This window comes from Chrysochloris asiatica, unplaced genomic scaffold (assembly GCF_000296735.1).
Source record: "Chrysochloris asiatica unplaced genomic scaffold, ChrAsi1.0 scaffold00013, whole genome shotgun sequence".
Taxonomy (NCBI): Eukaryota; Metazoa; Chordata; class Mammalia; order Afrosoricida; family Chrysochloridae; genus Chrysochloris; species Chrysochloris asiatica.
The window spans coordinates 16,606,243-16,618,503 of NW_006408531.1; the positions used below are offsets into that span (position 1 = coordinate 16,606,243).

Here is a 12,261-nt window from a genome sequence, read left to right on the forward strand (position 1 = left end):
GCCCACTCTGCTCCCTTTCATTCTGTTATTCAGACACCTGCCAGAATGTAAATTGGATGTCATCTCTCTGCTTAAAATATCCCATGATACACAAAACACAAGCTCCTAACTGAGCCTATGAGATTCTACATGAGATTGCTTTGCTTACCTCTTGACCTCATGTCCTGTCACACACATCCAGTATCTGTCTCCACTCATACCCTCAGCCTCGTCCCCCTTCTTGCAGTCCCTCACACTCATAGCTCATTCCTGCCCCCATCCTCCACACCTGCAGTTGAGAATTTGCTTCCTTCAGATCTTTGCCCGCCTACTTCTGCACATGAAATCAATGTCAATTCAACTGTCTCCCCTTCATAGGTACCCCTAGGATTCCTTATTATAAAATAACTGCCCCTCCATCAGTTTTTAATTCCATCCTTTGCTTAGTTTTTCTCTATGGATTGGATAACTGCCAGAAACTATATTATTGGTTTAACTTTTTTTTTTTGGTCATGTGCTGTGTCTTTCTCCCCCACTTGACTGTGTCAGGGACTCTGTCTGTCTTGCTTTTCACGGTATCCCATCACCTGGAGCTGTGCTCAAATGTGCAAGCTGACCTATCCCATGAAAGAGTTTAGGTTTCTGAATCAATAGACATAATGTAATTTTATGGTTAAAAATAAGCAAGTATCACAGTGAACAGTTAAACAAGTGTTTTGATGTCTTAGAATCATGACAAAAGAGATGCAAGTTTGGTAGATTGTGAGACTGTCTTGTCATTGCCCTTGTGTGTCTTTCTTGGCAGGGTGAAATCTGTCTCTGTACCAGCAGGATCTTTGTCCAGAAGAGTATCTATAGTGAATTTTTAAAGAGATTCGTAGAAGCTACCAGAAAGTGGAAAGTCGGTATTCCTTCTGATCCCTCGGCCAGCATGGGAGCACTGATAAGCAAAGCACATTTGGAGAAAGTGAGTCCATCTTTGCAGTATGAGTTACAGAAAGAGTTCCTGTTGGGAGAAAGACTTGGCTCAAAGCACAAAGCAACGCATCCATGCTGTGAAGTGTTGCTCATTATTACCCTAGTTTTGAAAAGTTATGATCTGTATGTATCTGGACACAGAGTTTTAACATTTTGGATTTTAAGCAGCATCCACAAAAAAATCTAAGCATTTAAGTAGTCAGCCTGGAGATACTACCAGTAGAATAAGGAAGGCAAACTTCAAAACATAAAGGCCAGCTAATAAGAATGATGTGGATCAAGGGTGGTTGGAAATTCTAAAAGAAAAGTTCCGCTGGGAAAAGGTCCTGGTGTGACTAACAGCAGATGGGATTCGGAGAAGTCAGCATAAACAATCTAGATTGTATGGTTGTTAGTCAGTGACCACTGGTGATCATCTGAGTGATTTGTGAAATTAAGATCTTTGAATCATTTAAATTAATTACCATCTTGTGACTCCCATAAATCATAGGATTATGGAACTTGAAGGACCTTGTTTTACAACTGCAATAACTGAGACCCACCAGTTGAGACTTGCCCCTCATCAGTATATCAGTGAGGCACAGAGCCTTTACTTAACTTTATAGAAATGTTTGGCACTGCACAGTATTTTGACTTAACTATATTTTAACTTTGACCTCCACTATGTGGAAACCTGGTGTGTGGCACCATAGGACAAGCACTGGACTGCAAGGTCAGTTTGAATCGCAAGATTGGTGGTTCAAACTCACCAGCTGCTCCTCGGAAACCCTATACAGGGTTGCTATGAGTTGAACTGGACTCGATGGCACTTCACAACAACAACCATGTTGTGAAGCACAGATGCTGGTAGCTGGAATGATGTAGAAGCACGAGGGTTTCTTCTTATTTCTTCTATTTTCCTAGTGAAATAGGAAGCAGCGTCTCCTGCTGAGAGTGAGAAGGGAAGGAGATGTTAGAGGTTTGGGAAGTCTTGTGGGAGGGTGGATAGTGACAACTCAGAGACGGCAATGTTTGGGGCAGCTCGAGGGCTCACTTGGAGCTTGTGAGGATGACAAGCCTGGCCATGGTTTTTTCTGCCGCTAATTTCAACTGCATAATTCTAGGCTCATAGGCAGTTGTCTCTGCAGTGCCCACGGAGTGGATGATCCCATGCCCATACAGTAGGGATTTCACCAAGGGCAAGCAACTTCCTTCTCCTTTCTTGTACTGGGCTATTTTGTTGACTTGGGCTGCACGCCTGCTTTCCCACACATGAAAATAACTAGTGAAAACCACCTTGGTGCATTTCTGTGTACTTCTGGGAGAAAGCACGTTAACTTCGCAGTAGCATTTTCCAGTAGCGCAGGTGGTAGTGAATGCTAAGGTCCCTTTGGCAATCTACCCTCTTCACCAGAGACTCAAAGTTTTCTTTGTGTTAACTTAACAGATATACTTCTGGTCCTTCTATTTGCGGCCAGGATTGAAGAAATTAAAATGACCAGCTGAATTATTTGTATGCCTCTCCCACACATGGACTCATAGCGATAGCTATGGATGTTTTCTACCATATTTGAATATTTGTTCTTTTTGAGCATCTGAATGATAAGCTCAGAAGGTTTCAAAATACTCTAAGTACTGTGGGGTTTAATAAATATGTTTGATGCTTAGCATATCACTGAGTGACTATAGGAGCCCATTTGTTGACCTCTAGGTCCTTCTGAGCCCCACCTCAGACACTCCATGAACATCATTGGCCTCTACTACCTTTTGCTTCAATTTTCTAGAACTACTATAACAGAAATGTCACAGATGGGTCGCTTTAAAGGACAACAGTTTATTTTCTCACACTTCTGGAATCTAAAAGTCAGTTAGCATCTTAACCAGGTCAATTCCTTCCTGGTGGGTAGCGCAGCTAGTCCTTGGTCCCTTGGCTTGTAGCTGTTTTCACGTGGTGTCTGCCTTCCCCAGTGTGTGTGTGCCTCTTGTCTAATTTGTGTTGTTTTATAACTCAGAAGTGTTTTGATTGAGAACTCAGGTGTGTTTTAGTTAGCATAACAAAAACTTAATTTCCAAACAGGATTAAAACTACAGGTTTTGGGATTAAGATTTCAACACATAAACAATGTAATCCTTAGCTATCTCTGAGTTGTTAAACTCCACACAGGCAATGGGCCTTGTCTTTAATGACCCCTGATTCCTTTCAGTGGAGAAGAGAAATCCAGCCATCCTTTGCCTCTAGGGTTACCTTATGGAGTCTAGAGGTGGGCCTTATGGAGTGAGAACCAGGAACTAGCCCTAATGGAGACCAGAGGTAGGCCAATGATCTCCAGGAGGAGGCAACTGAAAAACTTGTAGTGGCTGAGCTCACACGGTGCTCTTTTAAGAGGGGTCCTGAGTTCCTGATGATATTTTCAATTTAGCTAAGTTATAATTTTTAAAGTTTTCATTGTGAATTGAGAGATAGTTTACATTGGAGAACATCAGCTTTACACTCATCCGATCATATTTAATTTCATTGCAATGATTACAATCCCCTCCATGCATCATCATTCAACAGTATTTGCTTCTATTCCCTCTGGTGTTTTTTTTTTTATGTATAACAAAATACTCTGGAATATACAATCATTCAGATACCCAAAGGGCATATCCTGCAAGTCTGTCCCCCAGACGCTAGCACACAGCCCCTCTTCCTCCATGAGTCTAGAGTCCTCAGCTGTTCCATCTCTCTACATCATCATCTCTGCCTCCATCTCTGGAGTCACCACTTCTCTGAATAGGGTCCCACACTCCACCCCCACTCTTCTCCCTTGATGGTCCCGGGGTCCTCCACTCTTGGACTGCAAGATGCACCACTCCCCTCGTTTTGCTACAAAACCTCTACCTTTACGGTTCCAACGATCGCAATCAGTCATGATAACAATTACTCACTATTGAACCATAAGAATCTTATCCCCATCTCTTTTCACCAGCTCACCTAGAAAGGATGAAAACCATTCAGTGGAGATTCTACTTTCCCTTGCACCCTCTGAAACTAAACTCCCTCTTGAAAACTTGTAAGCAGTCACTTTGAGCCTTTATAGCCCCCCATTTTAGGTAGCCAATGTCTAAGTCGCCCATCCCTATAAACCTTTTGCACAGAGGGGATGGGAATGATTCTTGCTATGAAGATTCCTTCCCTCTTGGTATTTTAAGCCACTGCATCCATAAGTATAGGTCAAGTTCATCAAATTGTAGCGAATTACACTTGTTTTATTTATCCTCCCATTTTTTTTTTTTTTTTTTTTTTAAATCTTCCTCTAGTTGAGTTCTGATCATGCAGCCATTGAAGCTAGGTCAATTGGGTACTACTATCAGCAAGTTTGGGTGTTCTTGCGCATCTCCCCTCACTTCATATCAGCTGGATGCTTCACTCTCTGCTCTAATCCTCTGTGACTATGTCCTTGTCCATGGGCTCAGGAGTCTCCAGGTCTCACCATAGTGCTGGCCCTTTAGGTCTCACCACACTCCAGGTTGACGGGCGTCTATGTAATGTGGTTGGACTCAGCCCACATCTTCATTGCTGCTTTCCCCCATTTCCACTCATCAGTAGGCCAATGCGGTCACCAGCAAGCTTACATGCCTGCTCATGTATTCACTCTGAGTTTCAGTCTTGGGAGGGGGTTTGCCCTGAAGGGACTTGATTCCTTGCCTTGATGGCTTCCCTGCAGACAACTTGCTTGTTCTGTGGTAGTCCATCTGACTGCCACTTTTGATTTTTCCTGCCGGTCTATCTTTCAAAAAGTACCTTCTGTTCCTCTCAGCTAAATTATTTTTGTACGGTTCTATGGGTTTTGACAAATGCATAATATCATGTGTCTTCCACTCCAGTATCATGCAGAAGTTTGTCCTAAAAATCCCCTGGCAAAGTTATTTTTAAGCTTGCTCTGATATCATTATCAATGCCTGTGATATATCCTGTTATGTATGGTCATATCTCACATTATTCAAGTCAAAGCCTAGGTTTGGAATGACCTAGGAGACATTTCGTGGTCTGTCCTGTTACCTCTATGACCTCCCCATAGGCATTCCCTTCCTAAGCACTGGTCTCCCTATTCCTCCTTGAAAACCCCAGGCTGTTCCTGCTTCATGGCCTTTGCTCTTACTGGTCCTGTTGCCTGAAGTGCTCTTCCTTCTGACATTTGCTTGGCACATCTCTTTTCCTCCTTAGATTAAATGTCACCTTCCGAACTAGGGTTTTCCTGACTGCTGTACATAGAATTGAAACTCTCCGAGAATCCTCTCCACTGCTTCCTTCTCTCTGGTTCTTAGCGCCATCTCATATACAACATATATAAGTTGTTTCTTTGTTTACTAACTATCTCTCTGTGGCTGAATGGAAACTCTAAGGCTAGTGGTCAGTTGTATTCACTGCTGTTGCCTTCCCCAAACAAAAGCAAAAGCCCACCAAACCAGTAGCTGTCAAGTGACTTCTGACTCATGGTAACCCCTTGTGTGTCCCAGTAGAACTGTGCTCCACAGGGTGGTCAGTGTCTGCAAGTAGGCCTTTCTTCTAAGATGCCTCAGAGTGGATTCAAACTGCTATTCTTTCAGTTAGTAGTCATGTACTTAATCATCTGCACTCTTCAAGGCTTTTGTTGTATCCTTGTTGTTGTTGTTATGTGCCGTGGAGTCGGTTCTGACTCATAGTGACCCTGCATAGATTTTCTGAGATTGTAAATCTTTACGGGAGTAGAAAGCCTTATCTTTCTCTCGCGGAACAGCTGGTAGTTTCAACCTGCTGATGGTGAGATTAGCAGCCCAGTTTGTAACCAGTATGCTACCAGAGCGCCTTTGTTGTATCCTTACATCCTAGAAAAGGGTCTGGAACATGGTAGGGACTAGTGATGGCGGTTATGTGCTGTCAAATTGATTCTGGCACACAATGGGCCTGTATAGGATATCTGAGGCTATAAGTCTTTATAGGAGCAGAAAGCCTTATCTTTCTCCCATGGAGTGGCTGGTGGATTCGAACTGCTGACCTATTGATTAGCAGCCCAACTTGCAACCCACTATGCCACAAAGGCCCCTTAACGTAGTAGGTGTTCAATAAGTGTCTTGTGGTAAGTGATTGAGTTCATGCCACACCATGCATTTCAGTTGCAGACTGTCCCAGGGTCATGAACATCTTCAGTACAACCTGTACTTAATGAACCACCCCCAATCAAGCCTATTATATTAAACTTTTGAGGTACATATAATTGTAATAACAAATGGATGCCATTTGGCAATTTGCATGAAAGCATTACCATTATTATGTTAAAGGCATTGTAGTGTTTCTGGGCATGTTCCTTTAATGTTTTGTGCATAGAAAGGTCCACTATAGAGCATATACTAAGACAAACATTTGACTGACATTAGATATGAGCTGTAGCTAACTGTTCCAACTCAAGTACAAATTCAATTTAAAGAGATTTAGGCACAGAATTGGTTTGTAATCCAGGACCTGCTTGTGTAGTGTGACCCTTTCCATGTCCCTTTAGCTTTTTATGACCTTTGACTTAAGCTGCCTGAACCTGGATTCAAAATGCACAGGTTCTTGTCATCTCTCTTAGCAGCATGACTTAGTATCGAGACTCTGAACTAAAAACAAAATCAACACAAAAACGAAAATGCAACCTGTCTCTAAGAAAATAGCTGAGAACACACACCGCACATCTAGCATCATTGGTCATTAAATCAGACAGCGAGGAAGGAGTTGTATAGTTAAACGTCTTTCATGTTTTGCTTTAAACTCCCCTTCAGCTCTTCATTTTTTCATTGGTATTGTTGGTTATTTCTGCTTCTATCACAGGCAGCTGTAGTATTGGATTCTATTTTCTTAAAAACCTTCAGCTAAAATGTATGTTACTTCAATATATACAAAACCAACCGAGTTTCATCCTTTGCCCCTCTTCAAATGAATAGATTTGCCTCAGTTTAGTAAGCTGAGATCACCCCGTTTTACATACAAGATCTTTATCGTCCCCTCTTTTTTCCTAAACTAAGGGACAGTGGGTGAGGCTATCCATTCTCCATCATTTTCAGCATTGCAACCACAGATGTTGTAACCAACAAATATAAGCCTCACAGAATAGTTAGCTTTTTAAAGACATTGACAAGGCCCCGGGCATGGTGCTAGGATGAAACTTAGAATCAATTGACCATTTTTTTTCTAATTTACAGTTACCATTTTCTTTTAAACAAGGTAAGAAGCACATATTTATCTTTCAAATAAAAGTTTTTAAGGCCTCTGTGAGTCGGAATTGACTCAATAGCAATGGATATATGGATTTTGGATGGTTTGGTGAGCAGTGATTAAGTGCTCTGCAGTTAACTGATTGGAACTCACCAGGAGCTCTGTGGGAGAAAGATGTGGCAATCTACTTTTCTAAAGATTTACAGCCTTGGAAACCCTGTGGGACAGTTCCCATTGTCATTTTGAGTTAGAATTGACTTGATAGCAATGGATTTGGCTTTATTTATTTTTTTTTAAAGAAAACATTTTTCCATTGGATGCTTTCTGTCTTACTCAACTACTTTTGTTAAAATAAGCTTTGTATTTTGGAAACTTTACAGACTTACAGAAACTTTCCAGAGAGGGTGCTGAGTGTTTCTGTATCTGCTGTCCCCAGTTTTCCCTATTATTAGCACCATATGTTACCAGGACATTTGTCCCCAGTTTGAAACCAACATTGATACAGGACTATCAACTATACTCCAGACTTTTCAGTCATCTACTGTTGATTTTCTACTTGATCCTTATTGTTGTTTTCTCCTTGAACCTTAAAGAAAAAAAAAATTTAGCCACTTACCTCAGAAATTATAAAAATAAAATATGGCCAAATAAGTTTGTACTTGTGTCTCAGAAAGTCCTGGTGTGGTGCTGTAGGATAAGCACTGGACTGCCAATTGCAAGGTCGGTGGTTCAAACTCACCAGACAATCCTTGGAAACCCTATAAGGGTCGCTATGAGTCAGAACTGACTCAATGGCACTTAACAACAACTATAACATTGTTAACTATACAGTATTATTAACTACATATACTTTGGACTGACAATAGAAGAGACAAGTCTGTCTTGGAAGAAGTGTGACCAGAATGCTCCTTGGAAGTGAGGATAGCAGGACTTCATTTCACATACTTTGGTCTAGTTATCAAGAGGTACTGGGCCTTGGAGAAGGACATCATGCTTGGCAAAGCAGAGATTCAGTGAAAAAGAGGAAGACCTCCAATGAGATGGATTGACACAGTGGCAGCAGCAATGCGCTCAAGCATGACAACAATTGTGTGGAAGGTGCAGGACTGAGCGCTGTTTCCTTCCGTTGTGCGTAGGGTCACTATGAGTTGGAACCAACTCAACAGCTCCTAACAACAACAGCAAGAATAACAACAGCATACTGTATTACCTAAGGAGCTCTGGTAGCGTAGTGGTTACGAATCGGGCTGCGAACCTTAAGGTCAGCAGTTCGAAACTACCAGCCGCTCCGCGGGAGAAAGATGAGGCTTTCTACTCCCGTAAAGATTTACACCCTCGGAAACCCTGTACAGGGTCGCTATGGGTCGGAACTGACTCGACGGCACTTAACAACAACAACAACTGTATTACCTATGTGTATTTTCTAGGCATACTTAGTAATAAGATTAGAATTAAGAATTATTTGCTTTGCAAACTGGTCTGTAATGAAATCTTCTTGTTTTGTTAGGTGCCATCAAGTCAGTACTGACTCAGAGCAACCTTACACACAACAGAACGAAACACTTCTCGATCCTGGGCCAACCTCACAATTGTTGCCACACTTGAGCCCATTGATGCTACCACCATTTTGCCAATCCAGCTCACTGGGAATCTTCCTCTTTTTCTCTGAATCTTTCTCCAGCGACTTGCCCCTCCTGACAATATGTCTGAAGTTTGGCCATCCTGGCTTCCAAAGAGCACTCTGGCTGCACTTCTTCCAACACAGATCAATTGGTTCTTTTGGCAGCCCATGGCACTTTCAATATTCTCATCCAACACCATAACTCAAAAGCATCAATTCTTCTATGGTCTTCCTTTGAAATCTTACACATCATTTATTTCCCATTTTCTCCAATGGATGTATCACCAAAAATGAGAAAATATCCTTTTGAGTTTTATCTTCAGATTATATCTGAGTGTGCACCCTAGCTTGACTCTTTAGTAGTTATGTGACCCTAGGTCGTCTTGGGTTCCTTCCTGAGGATCTACCGTTATTGTATGCCTTAGAGTCCATCTCACTCATGTGATCCTATAGGACAGAGTAGAACTCATCTCCTCATAGGTATTCTCAGGCTGTGATCTTCAAGGGGCATCCTGGTGTGGCACTGTGGGTTAATGTGCTGGACTGTAAAGTTGGCTTGAATTGCAAGGACAGAATTCAAGCTCACCAGCCTCTCCTCAGAAACCCTATGCAGGACCCAATTCGATGGCACTCGACAACAATCTTTAAGGGAGCGAATTGACAAGGCTTTCTCTCATGGAGTAGTTGTTGGGTATTAGCCTTTCAGTTAGTAGCCAAGTGCTTAACCACTGTGCCACCAGCACTCCTTCAAGTTCTCCTAAGGAATAATAATATTCATTTTGTTGCCATAATGCAATATGACAAACTGGGTGGTTGGTGAGATCAGAACTTTACTGTCAGTCAGGTCGGGAGGTTAGAAGTCCAAGCCACTGTTGGCAGAGCCTCTGAAGGGTCTCGGGAAAAATCTTTTTTTTCTCTCCCACTTTTGTGTAGTCCCAGGCATTCCATATCTTGTAGAAACAACATCACATGACTGTTCTTCCTACCAGTTTCTCTGTGTTTCTTCTCTAAGAGTTCACTCAGATAGGATTTGGATTCACCTTCTTTAGTGAGGCCTCATGGTAATGGATAACATCTCCACAGACCCGATTTCCAAACAAGGTCCTGTTCGTAGGTACCAGGAATTAGAACTTCAACATCTTTTTAGGGGACACAATTCAATCCGTAACAAACTCTGCGAGAATGACCTGAGTCAGTGTAAGAAGAACACTTATCATACTACTAACAAATGTCAGTAGTATGAAGACAGGATGCCAGTGGTGGTTAGGTGCTGAGTGGGATGATGGTTCAAGTTGGATTTCTTAGCAGCATCTTACCTAGATGGTTAGACATTATTGAATGCTTTGCACATATTGATGTGTATGAAACACAAATAGCAAGATATTGCTAATTACATTTTTTTTTTTACCCATCCAGGTCAGAAGTTATGTCAAGAAAGCTTGTGCTGAAGGCGCCCAAATCCTGTGTGGTGAGGGAGTAGATAAGTTGAGCCTCCCCCCTAGAAACCAGGCTGGCTACTTTATGCTTCCCACGGTGATAACAGGCATTAAGGACGAATCCTGTTGTATGAAGGAAGAGATATTTGGCCCTGTGACATGTGTTGTCCCCTTTGATAGCGAAGAGGAAGTGATTAAAAGAGCCAACAACGTGAAATATGGCCTGGCAGCAACCGTGTGGTCCAGCAATGTGGGGCGTGTCCACCGGGTGGCGAAGAAGCTTCAGTCGGGTTTGGTCTGGACTAACTGCTGGCTCATCAGAGAGCTGAACCTTCCGTTTGGGGGGATGAAGAGTTCTGGGATAGGTCGTGAAGGAGCCAAGGATTCTTATGACTTCTTCACTGAAATCAAAACCATCACTGTTAAACACTGATCCTCGCCAGTGGAAATACTTTATGGTTAATGTCTCACTTCATGGTTAACGCCCAGTGGAAGATAATTAGTTACCCCATTGTGGTGAATGGGAATGAGGCATAAATCCCAGCCATGTGTTGATTCAGTAGAAGGTTATTTTTAGCTTATACTCAGTAGTTAGTACTTTTACCCACTACATTAGAGATGCTGCCTGTTTTTCAGTGTGGAGCCAGTGAAGGGAATACTTTTGAACAGGAAACCAAGCAATCTTTAGTTTCTACCCATTTTTCATCTTCATAGGTTTGTGCTTTGCTTTTTAAATCATTTTGATTAAGTTCTTGGAAAGGTAGTTTTGTTTTGTTTCATATGCAAGTATCTGGTTTAGAAAAAAAAAGAAAAAAAAAAAATCACTGGAATTGCCTACTTTGGGAACGTTGTCCAGAGGGTCTCCCTGTCCATTAGCCACTACCATTGCTAACCAATCGCTGACTGTAGCTTATTACATAGGAGGGTGGGAAATGTCTGTGATGAACATGACATTGAATTTGCCAGAGAAGGCTTATATGGTAGGCCCAGATAAGCTGACCTTTACAAAAGCAATTAATGATTACTATTTTTCATGGAAACTGGGAAAAGGAAGAAAAAGTTGGATCTGTTTCTAGTGTTAAGTCTAATCAATTCCAATTCTTAGTGTATGTAGCTTTTGAGGTTATAGTTTACTGATCCTAAAATAAATAAATAAATGTTAAACAGGTTCCGTATGGTATGTATCTTTTTCTTGAATTATCCTTAATTCTTCCTTATCCTTATCCTATTAGGAGTATAGGAGCCCTGGTGGCCATTACACATTGGGCTGCCAACCTCAAGGTCAGCAGTTCAAATTCCCCAGTCACAACTTGGTAGAAAGATGAGTACGGAGATTATACTAAGCAATAAAGTTATCTCTTGTATTTTTCTTTGTCCCTCAAATGGTCAAAGGAGAAAACCTCCATTTACAGAGATAAAGTAACACATTCAAGATCTCACATTGGTATGTAGTAGAGGTGGGATTTGAACCCACAACTTTCAGACTCTGATTGTGCTCCAGAAGTAGTGAGGCCCTTGAGGTTTCTGGAACACTTCATGTTCCCCTCATGTTTTGCCACTCTTTTCCCTCACCTTCCGGACTCCCCTCAGTTGTAAATGAGGGCCCCACCATATTGACCACAGCAGCCCAGGGACTCCTCCAGCACAACTGCTCACACAGACTGAAGCCATGTGACTACACGGTTAACTGTCTGGCCAAACAGAAATTAATGAAGGTCAAGGCCGTATGTCAGTCCCTCTGCAATCTCAGTGACCAGCATAGTGCCTGGCACATAGAAGGTGCTCAAATTGAATTCTTGGGAAGGACTTTCTTGCTGCTCTGGGGTTATTTTTTGAACGGCGTGTATGGTGGAGGGGCAGAGCAAGCTTTGTAATTTTACTTAGGATTTCTGATATGTCAGCTTGTTCATAAATGTTGATGAAAAGGAGTCACTTTGAGATCAAGTGATAATTTCAGGTCATATCTGATTCCTAGTTTCTACCTTCCCTCCCTTCTTAACTCACCTCCCTCCTTCTCTTGCTGAGACACGTAACTTTGATCAATTTATTCCTGG

General features: G+C 42.0%; 1 protein-coding gene across 3 annotated transcripts in view; it reads left to right on the forward strand.

Annotated features, from left to right (window-relative positions):
- Positions 1-10,879, forward strand: part of ALDH8A1 (aldehyde dehydrogenase 8 family, member A1) — a 35,740-nt gene extending 24,861 nt beyond the window's left edge. Inside the window, exons 7-8 of one of the 3 annotated variants that reach the window (XM_006834642.1) lie at positions 785-946; positions 10,188-10,879. In XM_006834642.1, the coding sequence (XP_006834705.1) occupies positions 785-946; positions 10,188-10,640 (615 nt within the window). In that variant the 3' untranslated portion in view covers positions 10,641-10,879. The remainder of the gene's footprint in view (positions 1-784; positions 947-10,187) is intronic. The other 2 variants (XM_006834644.1, XM_006834643.1) reach the window with 2 other exon arrangements.
- The last annotated feature ends 1,382 nt before the right edge of the window (positions 10,880-12,261 follow it).